Here is a 16429-nt window from a genome sequence, read left to right as displayed (position 1 = left end):
CAACACTGATCTTTCGGTAAGCTGCTGAGTGCAGCGAGCGATGGGGCCACCTTACAGAGTGGATGTGTCCTTGTGGCTGCCTCATCTGCGCCTAGGCTGGGTGCTGGTTGGATGCCGGTTGTTGTCAAGCGACTAATTAGGCCTAATCCTCTGTGCAGCCGCCTGCCGCATGTGGCACAACTAGGTGGATCGTGGCGTTGAGGTGTTGCAGCCTGCTTCTCTCTTTTTTTTTTATCTTGCGGTGCACTAGTTAGGAAAACCGACTTTTGTTTTATTTTAGCTGGGCGTCTCCGCCCCCGCCGATGTATTAGCTAGCAGTACTGACCATCGTACCACGTGGGCTAGGAGCCCGAAGCTCCTTTCCCTTTGGCTTACTGCATTGTTCTTTCGAGTTTGAGTGTTTGGAATGCGTGCAGCAGGAGGGATGCAACCCACGGCTGGCTGTCTTTTGCACATCGTCAGCGCCGCTGGCCAGGAGTACGGTCATGAGATCGGGCGATGGACATGCCTGAGACCTGCGCAACTGCCTGCAGTCTGGCGCCCTCGTGAGTGCTGGTTGCACCGGACGATGAGTCGACGCTAGTGATGGTTCGCCGCGCCGATGGCAACGTTGCTGTTGCGGGACTGGTACTGAGGCGAAGTCGTCGAGCTGGACAGCGCAGCAGTGTCGACTGATTTCAGATTTTTAATTGATACGAATACAAGAATGTGACATGTGTTTAGTATGCAAAAGGAGGTCCCAGACATACGGCGGTATTGCGGTGCATGGACATTATGTAGAGACATGCGTTGTCATATTTGTTAAGTTGTGTAGCGGATTTTTTTAAAGATGATAGTCTTTCTTAGGGACCTTCAACGCAAAAATTTTGCTCTGTCTGTCTGTTTGTACATTTGTCTGCTTGTCCACTTTTAACGGCATCTGGTACTTGAAACGGCCGACGCCATCCGTAGCGCCCACCTATGTGGCACAAGGTTGAGTGTTCATGCTTGTGCAATTTTCAATTAAAAGGCAATTATTGTGCATATCTGGGGCACCATAACAACACATATATATTCTGCATGTGCGTCTTGTGGGAATTGAGGCCGGCCCACTGCCTTTGCGCGGGCTTTGCTGCCTCTTTCTCCGTTCTCATGTCCCGAAATGCCTCCCCTCCTCCACTGTCTGCCGCGCTGGGAGTGCGGAGTGGCGGTTAACCCACTCACCCGGTAGCAAATGTTGACTCTGGCGCCGCGCACGGAGGCTCCCGCGAGGCCTTGCGCGCACGTCAGGAGTAGAGAGAGGGTTTTCTAGGGACGACATTGGGATAAGCACGCTTTTCTTTTCCGTCCGTCAGCTCCTTGTGGGGCTCGTTCGGACTTCGCCAACAGCACCTTGCGCCCGCGGCGAACCCTTACTTTATGTCGCCCCCCCCCCCCCCCTCTTCCGAACGCTAGGCCGAAGGGTGGTACAGTGTCCTGGTGCGTGGCCTAGCTATGCCGACCCGTCTCCCTCCAAAGCCAACACGAGCGCCTTTGCCCTTGCTCGAGCAATCGGGCCTTGGTCTCGGTGTCTTCGTGAATCACCTTTACCACGGAGACGTGCTTGTGGCATCCTGTGTAGTACTTTTATGCTCGTGGCGTGGATAAGCCTGTTTGCCTTCTTGCCGCGCCTTTGCAACGGGCTGTACTGCGTTTTGGTGTTGTAACAGACAATAAAGTGTTGCGACTTTGAACCGTATCGTGTTCTCGCCCCGGCGACGGTTAACAATTGTCCTGCGGCTTGCTAAGACCGGACCCACGCTAGTGGCCGTACTTCATCGGGATACCTGTCACTATACTGGCGCCCAACGCGATATCAAAAAGCTCTAAGCTTTTTGCTGCTCTTAGCGAGTCAGTTCGCCTGCGTGATTCGGGCTCGTCGCAACATGCCTGCTTTGTGGCATGCCATGTTGCACAAAGAGGCCACCGCCTCTGTCGACGGGCACACTTCGGCGCTCGTTCATTTCGTCACCCCCTTTTGTGATGAATACACAACTTACGTAGTAGCTGACACGCTATCTCATGCCCCTGTTGTCTGCCGAGAACCTGGATTTCAGTGCGACGGCCGCTCGCGGTGCCACAGCACATGCAAGTGTCGGGGGCGAAACAGCGGTGAAAAGGGGAAGTCCCCATGAGGATGACCTTGGCTGCTATCCAGGTAAGCGGCACACTGCATGGCGGCCAAGCGAGAGAACTTTCCGAAGGCCACTGTGCCGAGAGCGAACCCGTGACGCCATGCACGCGGCGGTTGCTGCGGTCCTGAGTGGGCGCGATACCAGATTCCCCGATTTGGAAGAAAGGAAATCGCTTTCGGCAGCGAAGAGCTACTGAAGGCTCAGCAAAATGATCCGGTTCGAGTCTCGAAGGGACGGAGCGCATAGACGCTGCTTGCTCTGCGGCAGGCGCCGATAAACAACTGTCTTGAAGAGGGGCGGAGCACTGTCACGCTGCTTGTTCTGCGGCGGGCACGATTAGGGGGCTGAAACAGCGTGTGTCGCTGAGTCCCCGGCGGATTCATTTTGCTGAACCATGACGGGCTCCTGCTAAAGTATATAGCCATGGACGACGAGTCCATCGACCCGTTTAAGGTGATTATGCCCAAGAGTCTGAGAGCCGCACTGTTGCGATCCTCTCACGACAAACCCATGGCCGGTCACCTGAGTGGCTTGAAATTTTTGCAAACCGAGCGACGTTGTGACCTGGCCCGGCACGAAGCGTGACTTTTATTGCTATTTCGTGCCTGCCACGTTGACAAACAGTTGAACCAAGGGTTGGAAAGCCGCCCGGTCTTATGAACCGATTGTCAGTGAGCGTCCGTGGCACGTACTAGCTGAAAGACCCCCTTTGGGAAGAACTCAGCCGTGCCCACATCGCAGACCTGAAGCCGTTTGTCACGGTCTGACGAGCTCGCGCCAGCGACCTGTGGCACTTCGCACAAGCAACGGGCACACTCGGAGTGGCGGACCGCATTCGGACCCCGCACCGGTGTAATCTGAGGAAGCGTTCACCTTTGTGATTTCGCGTCGGACTGCGGACTTCTCCGCAACCGAAGGCCCTCAGTTTACCATCTAGCCTCAGTATAGGTTAGCTTCTTTACGGCCTTTTCTTGTAAAGAAGTCGACCCCCACCCAGTCTGCTGCCAGTGTTTCTTTCTTTAAGTGTTCATGTGTATTTTATGTTTCTTTTGTATAATATTAGGCGTTCTTTGTATTTTATGTTTTTATTTTCTTATAGCCAGTGATTGAGTGTCATTTTGCTCTGTCTTAGTTTTTTTTCGTGTTTATTTCGTCTACCGCGAAGGGAGTGTGACCTTGAGTGTCGGTGCTTATGCGAGGAGAGAGAGATGTGTGACCTTGAGTGTCGGTGCTTATGCGAGGAGAGAGAGACGAAGGACGCTTTGCGCCTACGCTCGCGCAGCCGTCAGCAGTGTGTGTGCGTGCTTCTGTGCGTGTGTTAGTGCGTGACGCTTCAGTGCAAGCCCGTGAAGAGTGCGTCATGGCTTCCCCCCCAATCGATGCGGACACTAGAGGTGCTCGGGACACTGACCAACTGACGCTGTGCTCTGCTCTCGGCCGTCGTCGAAGAAGCCCTGCTGCCATTTCCACCATGGCTCCAGCGCGAGGCCAGCTGAAAGCAGCTATATGCTGCCGGCCAACGCCAGGGCGCCTTGCAGCCAATTCTGGTCCGGCCTCCCTGATCACTGGAGAGGCCCGGCTTCCCGCAACAACCCAGTTCCGTCATCGAGTCAGAAATGCGGGGCCTCCGAACCACAACCTAAGCGGCGTCCGTCGGACTCGCGGCTAAACAAGAGCAGCAATGAGCCATCAGAGAGCCCCCTTCCGTGCCTCAGACCTCGCACTCGGACATCACAACCAGTGGACATTGTCACACTCTTTCGCCCCTCCACGCGGTGGACGCTGTCCCGCTTCAGCCCCACGAACACTACTATTACTTTCCTGTGCTCCCTTCTGCAATTATATTTATAGTGTCATGTGTTTATTTTGTTATTAATGTTTTTGTTTCTCCTTTGCCATAATTTTTATAACCGGAGTTACAGGGCTGGACTAGGGTTAGCTGTCGCTTATAACAGTGTTATTTTAACTGCATAGGTGACATCCGACTGCCTTTGCAGACCGGTAAAGGGCAAATTTAGGAGAGGGGAATGTGGGAATTGAGGCCGGCTCACTGCCTTTGCGCGGACTTTGCCGCCTCTTTCTCCGTTCTCATGTCCCGACATGTCTCCCCTCTTCCTCTGTCTGCTGCGCTGGGGGAGCAGAGTGACGTTTAAACCCCTCACCCGGTAGCCTGTTGACTGTGGCGCCGCACGCAAAGGCTCCCGAGAGGCACTGCGCGCGCGAGTCGGGAGTAGAGAAAGGCCTTTCCGGAGACGACAGAGGGTAAGCACGCTTTTCTTTTTAGTCCGTCAGCTCCCTGTGGGGCTCGTTCGGAGTTCGCCAACAGCGCCTTGCGCCCGCGAAGAACGCTTCACTTATGTCGCCCCCCCTTCTGAACGCTACGCCGAAGGGTGGTACGGTGTCCTAAAGCATGGCCTAGCTACGCCGACCCCTCTCCCTCCAAAGCCAACACGAGCGCCTTTGCCCTCGTTCGAGCAACCGGGCCTTGGTCCCGGTGTCTCCGTGGATCACCTTTACCACGGAGACGTGCTCGTGGCACCCTGTGTAGTACTTTTATGCCCGTGGCGTTGATAAGCCTATTTGCTTTCCCGCCGCGCCTTTGCAATGGGCTGTACTGCGTTTTGATGTTGTCTAGACAACAAAGTGTTGCGACTTTGAGCAGTATCGTGTTCTCACCACAGCAACGGTTAAGGCTTGTCCTGCGGCTCGCTAGGACCGGACCCACGCTAATGGCCATACTCCATCGGGATGCGTGTCACTACAGTCTCTTACTAGAAAAAGCATACATAGGTAATTTTAAGGACCGTAGCGCTTATCACGCTGCGCTGACCATGCAACGCTTGGACGGAAAGGCGAGTGTTTCCAACGCTTTGCTAAAACGAAACGGTGGTGGCAACTACCCGTCGCCTTACGTTCTACACCCTGTCACCTCTGAGATGGAAGCGCACACCCGTCTCAGAGCCACACGCTTTGTTTTCTAAGACAACTGCCAGATGGCGCTTATATCTCACGTTTGAAGTGACTTGATGCGCTCATTCGCCTCCGCTGCACGCTCGGGGCACTCTAACGCAGCGCCTCCAGAATACTATTCCCTGATTTTCTTGTGTCCGTTCACTCTGTGAACGTGTCCGTTCCGACTGTGTCCGCTCACTCCAAGAGCGTGGTGGCGCTCTTGCCACACAGAGACCCCACTACTTGGCTTTTATAAGCTGCAAACACAGAAATGTAAAACTTCTATTTATCATAGTACTACGATCATGTATACCGTGCCGTTAGTGGTACGGCAAAACTCTCATTGTGAGACTTCATTTTGCGAGTTGATGGGTTTATAGGGTTGTCCAATGTCAGATGTGTGAGAAGTCAGAGTGTCAGAAGTAAATATTTTATGCCAAATTAACTACTGCTGCGGTCCACCTGTGAGTTATGAAACCGCGTTACACATATATAGCGAATATTGCTGCGTCCCACACTGCTGGATCCATTGCAGTCTAGACATTTTCCATGCGAATATTTATTTGTGTTTGCGTATTTGTGAGTGTTTCCCACATTTTTTACCTTGATATTATCTCCTGCCTTCCTTTCCTCTCCCCTTCCTGAAGAAGCAGGCAGTGTTGTGCCCCTATAGGTGGCAGTTTTCAACCTGTTTTTTCCCTATTTCCTCTGTGTCTTTGTGTTTTCTGTGTACACGAACCAAATAATAAATTATTTAGAAACACGAGAAAATGAGTTTTTCATACGTGTATGCCACAGCCCCATTCTACGACAGGTGAAGTATGAGAGGTAGTTGAATTATTGCGGTTTGGTGCAAGATAAACCATTGCCTTGAACCGGCACAACACTCAGTCGAAAGGAGTGAGCGAGCAACCCTAAAGCCTAGTTCACACTGAAACATCTGCTTTCTACAGCGACCTAAATTCCCCTGCTGCTGATACGCAGCGTCGTTCACACTGGATGCACGCCGCGCCACCGAATATGCCATCTACTACGGGGCGAACGCGGGATGGATGCGCTGTCACCCGGTTGTTGTCGCGGCTCGCAAACGCCACTATGCTATCCGGTAGTGTATACTTCGACGATTCTCGTACGCAAGAAGCAAGAAAAGACAGTACTGCTTACTTTGCTGGCAAGTGGCTGTCTTGAAATACATGAAGAGCAGAAAAACCACTGACGCAAGCGGCGTTGGTGGGTTCGTTTTGCTCTGCAAGACCGCAACAAGCTCGGTCACGCCAACAGCAAGCTCGGTCACCTCTTTCATGAAATACGGACGCTGAGTAGGCACAGAGTAGGTTAAACTTCCGTTGGTTTCAACATTCAGTTACGTGCACTGCGGCATAACAAGTGAGTAGGGCTTGGCCACCATTTTTCTAAATTCCTTGACTAGTGCTTCTATTGGTCCGCAGTGACAGATTCGGCAGCAGACGCCGCAAAAATCGGTCCGAGAGCGATCAGCGCGGAGAGGGCCCTTTGGGCGGATCTCGCCGCCACCGAACCGGATTCTGAGCACTTTCGGCGGCCAGAATGCTCAGTGTGAACGCGGCCTAACGGTTGCTTCTGTCTCTGTAAGAAGCTACGGGCAGAGTTTGGTGGCCAGAAAAGCATTGAGAGATTTTGCATTTACGTAACAATATGCTTAGTATTCCTTTACAACTTCTTCTTGTCCAGCAATTTAGCTTAAACATATATTCGAAAAAGCTTCTATTCAATTCACACTCATACTTCAACATTCAAATTCGCTTCGCACCAAAAATATCGCCATTTGCATAGCTGTAGTTTTTAGTAGCCACCTTGTGCACTTTCAAGTCATTTTGCCCTTCTTCAAGTTTGATTACAATGTGAAGCTCTTTGGTAGAGAAAGAAAAAAAACTAAACTTGTGAAAAGAAATAAAAACTAAATATATGTATTTTGGAAAAAAAACGTGCGTTTCTTTACTTGCATCTCCCCTTGACATACCACATTGTCTATTGCACATTCTCTTTGTTTCTTTTTAGTCCACAGTGTATTTATTGCCATTGCCCTCATGTTTTAACGCAATAGCGTTAAAGAGCTCATTTTGCAGAAATGTTGGCATTGGTGTTGGCATCATCGGTTGAGAGCAAAAATCGTCATCTTTGCGGGACCGAAAAATCGAGAAAGATACTGATAAAATAAATATTAAAAGAAACCTCTGGGTCTGAGTGGGGATCGAACCCAGGTCGTTTGCTCAGGAAGCAGGTGTTCTACCATACAACCACGTTTTTCTTTGTGAATACAGCGAAAATAACTTCCTCTGCTTGGAAATGCAGTGAAAATAACTTTCATGCTTTATGAACACACACGTCCTGTATAGACTGTTCCATCAGGCGAGAAGGACTGGACTGGCAACCAGCGCTTTTCTTCTTTCTGGGGAGTGCCGACGGCGCGGAGTGTACTGGTACTTGGATGAGTGGCGATGTCAAACAATTTAGCATGCTTTAAGTCGAACTGCAAATTTTTTATTTTTCTCTTTTATGATGATGTCAACCAGCGAAAGGTCAACGGGAAGCAACTGTGCCTTTTTGGTTGTTCTAAAAAACAAAAAACAAAAACAAAACTGCCATCTGAATAGTATGCGGTCCGCATCACCAAACGTGCAGTGTTTGCAGTTGCTTCATGGTACACATTGTTTTACGTGATAAGTTCTGTATCGGCAAGTGCCGCAATATCATAGGAAATTTTGGTGTTCCACTCGGCCAAATATGTCAACAGGATATAATTATATTAATGACCGAACATAAGCGGTGAAGTACAGCCGTGTTCGTTAAAAAAACATCTAGCATCACTTGTGTAGCCACCTATGTTGGTTTCACTTCGCTTTTTTATTATACAAAACAATTATCCTCATAACTCAGCTCAACACGGCAATCATGTAGTTGATGTGGCTGTATTACCACGGACGAGAAACCTCTCACTTTGCAGCGGGGTAACCAGCATGAAACATTTAATTTCTTCTGTGGACCAGCCTTCTGCAACACAAACATTCACTGAATTTCACGTAAAAACATGCCAGAATCCTTGTTGTGAGGGTACAGTTTACGTAAGACGGCAGGATGTATCGTGCACGCTGAGTGATATGAAAGCGGAACTGTGAAAACAAAAAAAAAGACTGTCACTTCGTGTTTGGAATAACTACCTCTGGAAGACGATTCTTTGCGTGGTCAAGAACTGTGTGTGACAATTAAGTCACGCAATGATATACAACATTGTTAATTTTCTTCTAAGAGCAAAACAAAATTAAACCACATTGTTGTGGTTCTCTATTTTTTTCACTGTTTAGCTTCAATTGCAAATGACAACCAAGATTTTGCAGAAGCTGTGCAACTGGTAGACAAAATACTTTAAAAAATACACACGAAAGCGCTCTTATGCCGATCATAAACTCAAGCCCGCTGGTTGCACTTGGTGCCTCATCAGCAGAAGAAACATTACCTATTGACACACCTTGATGGGCGCATGAAGAGGACGAGGACTGGCTCACAAGCAGCTCAGTCTCCTGGTTCTAGCTCTGACCTGTACCTTTCACAATCATTCCATTGAGTAAATAAATACGTTCCATCGTCACACTATGTTCACTTTACAGTCGCCGAAGTCCAGTCAAATGCCATGATTTTAAAAGTGTGCTGGCATGCAAACTTCAGCATGGCTTTTTGTGTACTAGCACCAGCCACGTACGAGTTCTAATTTTGTCCACACCGGTGGGCAATAAACAAGCGAGTAATAAGGGTTCATTAAACGTTGAGCGAAAGATTGACAGCATTGTGTGAGTAACAAACAAATGTTGTCATCGCCAAGAAATCACAACTACGCGATCACGCATGATCACATGAACGGGTGTTATAGTCGCTGCGACAGTATAAGCAAATCGCAAGTGAAAAAAAAAAGGAAACTTAAATATTACAGTCGAGAAAAAAAAATAATTGTATCTTCAACGGGTGCCAGCACTTGCTTGCCCTGCTTGAACGGATTGAAATATTCTAACGTTTTTTCAAAAAAAAAAAAAAAACATATTCTAACGTTTTTCCAACGCCAGCACTTGCTTGCCCTGCTTGAACGGGTTGAAATATTCTAACGTTTTTCCAACAAAAAAAAAAAAACATATTCTAACGTTTTTCCAACAAAAACATCCAACACTGATTACTTGTGACACGTTCGTGTCGTTGCATATTATAATATTTGACCCCAAATGGATCAAATCCTTTAAGGACATCTCACACACTCATTTTCAACATATACTGCGTTAATAGAGACCAAATTCTGCATGCCAGAACAAATAAAACAGACTGCGATACCAAACATATGCATACCTTGTATAAAAACACCGAGCTTTACATGCTTCTGTGGATCGCCAGACTAGGGGCGGCCCCGCCCGCTAGGCAATATGGTGGCGCCCATGTTAAAAATATCTGTACATGCTGCACAATTCAACATCAAATATTGCCGTAGTAATGCGTTGTACAAGCGTACATTGCCAACAGGCATCAGAACATGTGATTATCATAATGTATTTATAGTTAAAAGCCACACACCCACTACAAAATGCAAACATGTAACTGCATCCTCAAGGGTAAGCAAAAAGATTGAGAAAAAATCATTTATTTCTTTCAGCGTTACTTGAAATACGTAGCCTTTTCTCAACTAAAATCAATAGCTTGTTTGTCTTAGTGGGTGTTCCTTCTCTTTAAAAATGACATTTCAAAACTTAAGTGGTGGCCCGCCGTGCCTCTATTCTTACGTAGCAAAGAATTCTTTGGAGTTCAAGCATCATAGCCACATGGAGAGGTTACAATTTGCAAGCTGGAGTGCATTTGGCACATTCAGAAAAGAATGGGCCCAGAACTGCGAAAATGAAAGAAAGAAGAGGCAGCAAGTTTTCGGTCGGAAAATCGACATCTGGCCGGGCACGTCTTAGTAGTGCCATCACTTGTAAGTGCCAGAACTATTATTGTTTGGCCATTAAAAGAAATAGATTCAGCTCGGAGCACATGTGAAAAGTTGTTCGGGCCACATATTTTCACATGACATAAAAGGATACCAATCCATCCACCGTCCTTTGCCCAAAGGACGCCGAAACTCGGTGTAAAGTCAACAAAACCCAGTTCAATACATAAAGTCAACAAAACCAGCCTTAAATACATGGTGAACCCTTCGTTCATAAAGAACACTTACCAACATATCTGTTATTGAGGCTGTTAAGCCAAAGTATCCGGAACTACCTCAGCCAGAATTACTTGCTATATGTGTCTATGGAAAGACTTCAAATCCTAACGAGTCATTGAATTGTCGTGTGACAGATTATTAAAAAAAACGTTTTCCTCAGACACTAAGAAGCAAAGATATACACTCTTGATGCTATGTTCACTTTTAATGATGGCAATATAGCCCATGTGAATGTGCTGAACTCCTTTGGAGTTTTGCTGGGGCACTGTATAGAGCAGGGCCTATGCCTCCTTGACCTGCAACGACAGTACTTTGCTGATGGGGATGCACAGTACGCGACAAATGAGGCTCGCCAGACAAGATGTTTCAACACAACAACAAAAAAATAATATTGGTGATAAGTATCTAGATGGCGCCTATTAGATGGGTCTGTCAATTCGCTGTTATCTCGATTTTGGAAAATGTTTTAACTTTAGGTGCAATTATCTCAAGAGATGCTTCTTTGGTACTCATGTTCTTTTATCTCAACAACCGAAGTATCTAAAGACGTAGATTTCTGTCAGCTTTTAGATAATATAATAGGCAACATGCTGAAGCAGAACTATTGTTGTTTGAAGAAGTCCTCTTCTTCAGCACGACATCTAATAGCTATTACACAGTGATAATTAGATACCTGAAGTGAAAAATTTACTAAAGTTTAACCTTACAATCTTCAGTGCTAAATCTGGCTCAGAAAAAATAGGAATGGTTTATGATAATAATAGTAAAATAATTACTGTAACTCCTTGGTTATGGAGAAAAGATACATAAACTTTGCCTTAAATACATGGCAGGTATAGGGCTTATCCTGTTCCCTTAAGGCCTCGTAGTGGGTGCATAGCAAGTTCGAAAAAATTCCATGCAATTAGTGTTTGAAGTATGCACTAGGAACAGAATATGACTATCGCGTGCAGCTCTTAAATTGAAGCTTAAGGGTGCCTTAATTTTTAAAGGGCCACTGAAACATTAAAAAAACAAAATAAAAATGAGGCTACGGTGTCACGACATGTAATTTCATGCAGCAAACCCGAAAATCAAGTTGAAAATTTGGATAAATTACCGCAAATAACTATTGTGCCGAAAACAAGCCACAGGCGCCACGGCCACCATCCCGAGTCTCGCCATTGCTATGATTGATCGAAGCTCCATGACATCATAGTCAGGAAGGTAAGACAACTGACTGCGCTTGCTGGTAGGCGATGCCAGGTTCATCTGTTACAATCGGGTAGTTGTTGTTAGTATGGCGAACTGTGGAAGTCGTAACAAGTTCGCCGTTCATCTGTACATGTTCGAGCTGGTCGCCAATGTAAGAGCGATGACCGAAGACAATGTCGGCACCGATAATGCGGCACAGAAAAGTGAGTCCCTAGCAGCCACCTTCACCCGCGTCGGAAACATAGACTGCTACGTGTAAGATATATGTCAGTGCTTAATTTCACCGTAGTAAACTGATACAAATGATACTGTTGCATATTGCAAGACTGTCACACAAATAATAGTTTTATTTAAGGGCGAACTTGAGCAGAGAAAAATAGGTGAAATAAATGAGTGCACTAAAGCGTTCCACAGGAACGTCTCTTTCGAACACCTCTCTAACAACCAGCAGATCAGACCACTGTCACGAGCCCGAGCATGAGGAGCATGTCTCGCGGTGCCGCAGAAAGCGTGCGCAGGCACACCCCATTGTAGACGCTTGCATAGCAGCGCGCTGGTTCTCTTAGTAGACACCTAATTGAAAGCAGTCTCTGTGGCAATATTTTCAATCGTAGATATTAAATCTGACAAGGAAGAACAGTATTGGCACTCACTTTTAGCTGCATATTGGCACGGTTCGTGCTAAGCCCGGGCATTATTAAAAAAAATCTGCTGTTTGTGTATTTCACTGCTCCGAGTGCAGCGTTGTTATTGTAGTGCAATATTTCCCTTCGCAGCGGGGAAGAAGCAAGTGATAAGTCAGTGTGCTGTCACGCTGTTACACGCGGACACATACACAAGCACAGCAATGCGGACAGCTTGAATTACGATTATGTAGGTTTGTGCGAATATTTGAATGCTTCAAATATTCGAACAAATAGTTCAGTATTCAAATTCGCTTCGATTAAAATTTAAATTATCTAATATCTTCAAAGTATTCGCAATAAATGAATAGATGTATATTTGTCCACATGTAACCCCCTGATTGATTGATATGTGGGGTTTAACGTCCCAAAACCACTATATGATTATGAGAGACGCCGTAGTGGAGGGCTCCGGAAATTTAGACCACCTGGGGTTCTTTAACGTGCACCCAAATCTGAGCACATGGGCCTACAACATTTCCGCCTCCATCGGAAATGCAGCCGTCGCAGCCGGGATTTGAACCCGCGCCCTGCGGGTCAGCAGCCGAGTACCTTAGCCACTAGACCACCGCGGCGGGGCATGTAACCCCCTGTAAAAGTGGTTTCACTGCAATGTAAGAGTGCTAAACCGTGAAAACCCCTATCCAAAAGAAATTCGCTTCGTCGCGAAGATCCCTTTAAACTTTAAGGGGCTCTGCAAAACTTATTTAACATGGTCAGAAAATGCTACTGCCGATTGGTAGTCGAAGCTACCGAAGATAGGAGAGGATATGCAAGGTAAATATTATAGCGCTGCACGCGGCCTGTAATTCCAATAAAATTTCGAAGCTAAAAACTGCTTTCTTTCCTCGGCAAATGACACAAGCTCACAAATCACTTGTCACAGCCATTGGCTGATTTGAGCATGATGCGCTCGTCGTTACAGGGGCTGCCGTGGGAGGCAGCCGCTTGTCCACGAGTACGTGCGCAATCACACTGAAAAGCCTCGTCACGAGGTGCATCATGAGGTGCGAGGTCACGAGGTGCATGTGGCGTATTTTCTTTCACCGTGACATTCCTCTCTGCTTAACTTCCAGCTATTTCTTCGGAACGAGAAGAGGGAATGCGGTTGCAGCGTGCAACAAATTTTTCGAACTTCGCAAGTACTGGACTGATTCTAGAAACTTTGCGGCAGTAAATTTGTGAAGCAATAAACACGTTTAATGGCTCCATGGCTACTTGAAAAAGTGTTGCAGGACCCCCTTAAAGGGAACATTACCCTCAAATCAATTCTTCATTTTATTAAGCTTGTTATGACAGCTTATGTGCTCCAATTATAATAAATTTTGAGACGTTAAGTATCTTACAGGTTATCACTCGCACTCTACTGAAACTACTACTCAAGGTTGTTTGATTTCCTTTGAATGAAAAAAAAAATGACATTTGCATAAAACCCCTATTTCAATTCAAAAGAAATATTGTGCAGGTTAGTTAGGCCACAATAAATATTCGCTTTTTTTATTATATGTCATACATACCATTTGAATTCCCTTAGAAATTATTCGATCAAAATCATTATTCACTTCAAACCTAAAATTCACTATTCGCATAAGCCTTTGATTATGCTTCATGTGGTGGCATTCGGCAGTGATTGAACATTATGGCAGCGATTAAATGTTCTCTGGATCATCCTATCTGTGATTGTGCCATCAATGCATCAATGATTCTGGATTTGGGTTGAAAAATATTACCCGAAAGCCGGAGTTGAAATAAAGCGCCCGTGTTACACTGTCTATTAGATTGGCAATCAAGACTGGCTCTGATAAATATTCTTTAAAGGTGAGATCACGAGCTTTCGCTGTAACAGGGAGATAGCGGTCTACTGGGTCCGTGATCAAGCAAAACTACGATGAACGGTGTTTGCGTAACTGCTCGCGATTCGCGTGTTCCAGATTCAAAGTGATTTTCGAGGAAGCGAGACAGCAGAGTGAGCTGTTCACAGCTGCAGTAAGTGCGTGCTCACCAACTAACTGCACGCTGCTATGGCACATAAGTTATCTCACAACCTTGCCTCAGGTTTTTTTTTTTTTTTTTTTTTTTTTTCACGAAGGCAACTTGTAGTGGCTGTGAGAGCCCCCTCAGGTGCGGAAACACGAAAGGAACCGCATCGCTGTTTGATTGCACACACTTGATCGTCAATCCCAGCGACTTTCTTGCAGGTTTTAAGTCTTCTTTTTAATTGCAGTGGACCATTTCGAAACCATCTTCTGATCCCGAGGAAACTTGTGAAACGTGACCTGATTGTGCTGCAGTAGCAATATGCCGTGCCATAATTAGGCATCACGAGTCCATTTCAACCCTGCACAAACACAAATAGTGAATGTTGAATGGGGAAAATCTAATCAGAAGGAAAGAAGGATGCAACGGTGACAAACCCCTCTGAACTGGCCGAACTGATGCTTCGCTAGGCAGCAGATCGCACCAGAAACAAAAAACAATCCCGTCTACACTATGAGCCCGTCAGTGACCCTGCACACGTCAAACACTGCACAAGTGGACCGGCCTACAAAAATTTGAATGGCACCACTTCATGACCTTTTAGGCATAACAGGCCAAAGCGTAAAGTGGAAGCCTGCAAGTGTGCTATACGTCACGGTTAGATTGGCAGTGCCTTACTCGATGTGTGTGACAATGTCCAACTAACTTATACGTCTAATAATCTGACAGGATGGCACTTTAACCTCGCAGCAATACTAGTAAATGCAGTATGAAAGGCAACAAGGCCGAGGGAACCTTGGGGTTTCAAATGAATGTCATATGAAATGGATATCTACAGACATGTTCCAGTCCTTCAGAATGGTTAGGACACGTAAACAAGTCCTCATTGCAGTAACAGTGGTAATGAAGCAATGAGTTGCAGTGAAGAACAGAACCTACCACCCTAAACTGCTTTGTCTTGCATTCAAATGCTAGGGCGTAGTGGAGGTCAGCAAATGTTGCAATTACTAGTCAAGGCTCCCGAAAACACACGAGCCAAGGAATGTAGCGCGACACATGGCCTAAACTTTACAATTAATTCTCAAGGTCAGCTGGTAATGAATTCCTCTACTCTCTACAAATGATGCCATATTCCCAAATTTCTGTGCCATATGGCACCGACCACAGGGGTCGGTTGATTTGCTGCATACCTAGTTACTATGATGGTCGCCAGATTCTGCAACGTGCCCGTGTACATGCTCACGATGGCATTGAAAGTAAGTTGCGCATTCAAAGAAAAACAACGAAAGATGGAGCTTAAGCTGAAGAAGGAAAGCGTCTCCTTGCCCCTTTCTGTTCAGCGTGCTCACTGGCTCGAAAGTGTGCGACAAAGAAACCTCCGCTAGTACTTTACGGATTATAATTGTTCTTGCGGAATGTGATTTGTAAAGTGCAGTAGTGAGACTGATCCATTTTAACTGAGGAAATCGTAGCAGAATCTCTTTAAAGATGCCCATTCTCTTTGTGTGTGAACATGCGCCAAGTGCATAGACAGAGCCAAGTTCACATGTCACAGATGCTCACCGAACACTGGGATAGGGTTGGCTGCCTGTGCACAACGGTCCAGGTAAGCCCAATCAGCTGACTTGGTGTAGCGCTGTTCACGGGAACGTGGGTGCACCTGCACACATGAGCATTACAAGGCATCAGTGCAAGCAGAATTGCGATGATAGATACGACATCACACATAACCCCCCTTATGAACCATGTAAGCAGAGAGCTTATTGTGCAAGTGAAGAGAAAAGGTGGACGACAATTGCACAAACATGCCCAGTAATCTATATGGCTGCAATAGAGTGCAGGCACATAGCAAAGCACAGAGATGATGAGTAAGCGATGACAAGTGTCGCATGCAGAGACATGCTGAAGTCAGGTTGCATATGTTACAGCATGAGTGTAAATTGCAAACGGCAGACTTTACAAATTAACATGCAGTTATTATATATATATATATATACCGTATTTACTCGGTTCTACTGCGCCCTTGATTGTAACGCGCACCTGATTTCCACGACGAAAACAAAAATTAAGACATCGATTGCAACGCATACCCATTTTTCTCGCCGGCCTGCACGATCACACCACTCGAAAAAACGACTCCTTTCGGGAGCGTCTTCCATTTAAATATGAGGTACGGGGGGAAGCTTGTGCCCACCTGACGTGTAACAGAGCGTTGCCGTCACTGTAGTTTTACCGTGGACCGACGTCAG

The 16429-nt window shown here is 46.5% G+C and overlaps 1 protein-coding gene across 10 annotated transcripts in view; it reads right to left on the bottom strand.

Moving 5' to 3' along the window:
• Dus3 (Dihydrouridine synthase 3) overlaps nucleotides 1-16429 on the bottom strand; it is a 243518-nt gene that overhangs the window by 75229 nt on the left and 151860 nt on the right. For all 10 annotated transcript variants that reach the window (XM_075869244.1, XM_075869350.1, XM_075869491.1 and 7 more), the window contains one exon: nucleotides 15744-15840. In XM_075869244.1, the coding sequence (XP_075725359.1) occupies nucleotides 15744-15840 (97 nt within the window). The remainder of the gene's footprint in view (nucleotides 1-15743; nucleotides 15841-16429) is intronic.

Source organism: Rhipicephalus microplus, chromosome 1 (assembly GCF_043290135.1).
Source record: "Rhipicephalus microplus isolate Deutch F79 chromosome 1, USDA_Rmic, whole genome shotgun sequence".
NCBI classification, from domain to species: domain Eukaryota; kingdom Metazoa; phylum Arthropoda; class Arachnida; order Ixodida; family Ixodidae; genus Rhipicephalus; species Rhipicephalus microplus.
Note: the sequence above shows the minus strand (reverse complement) of the source record. Positions and strands in the feature narration are given on the sequence as shown.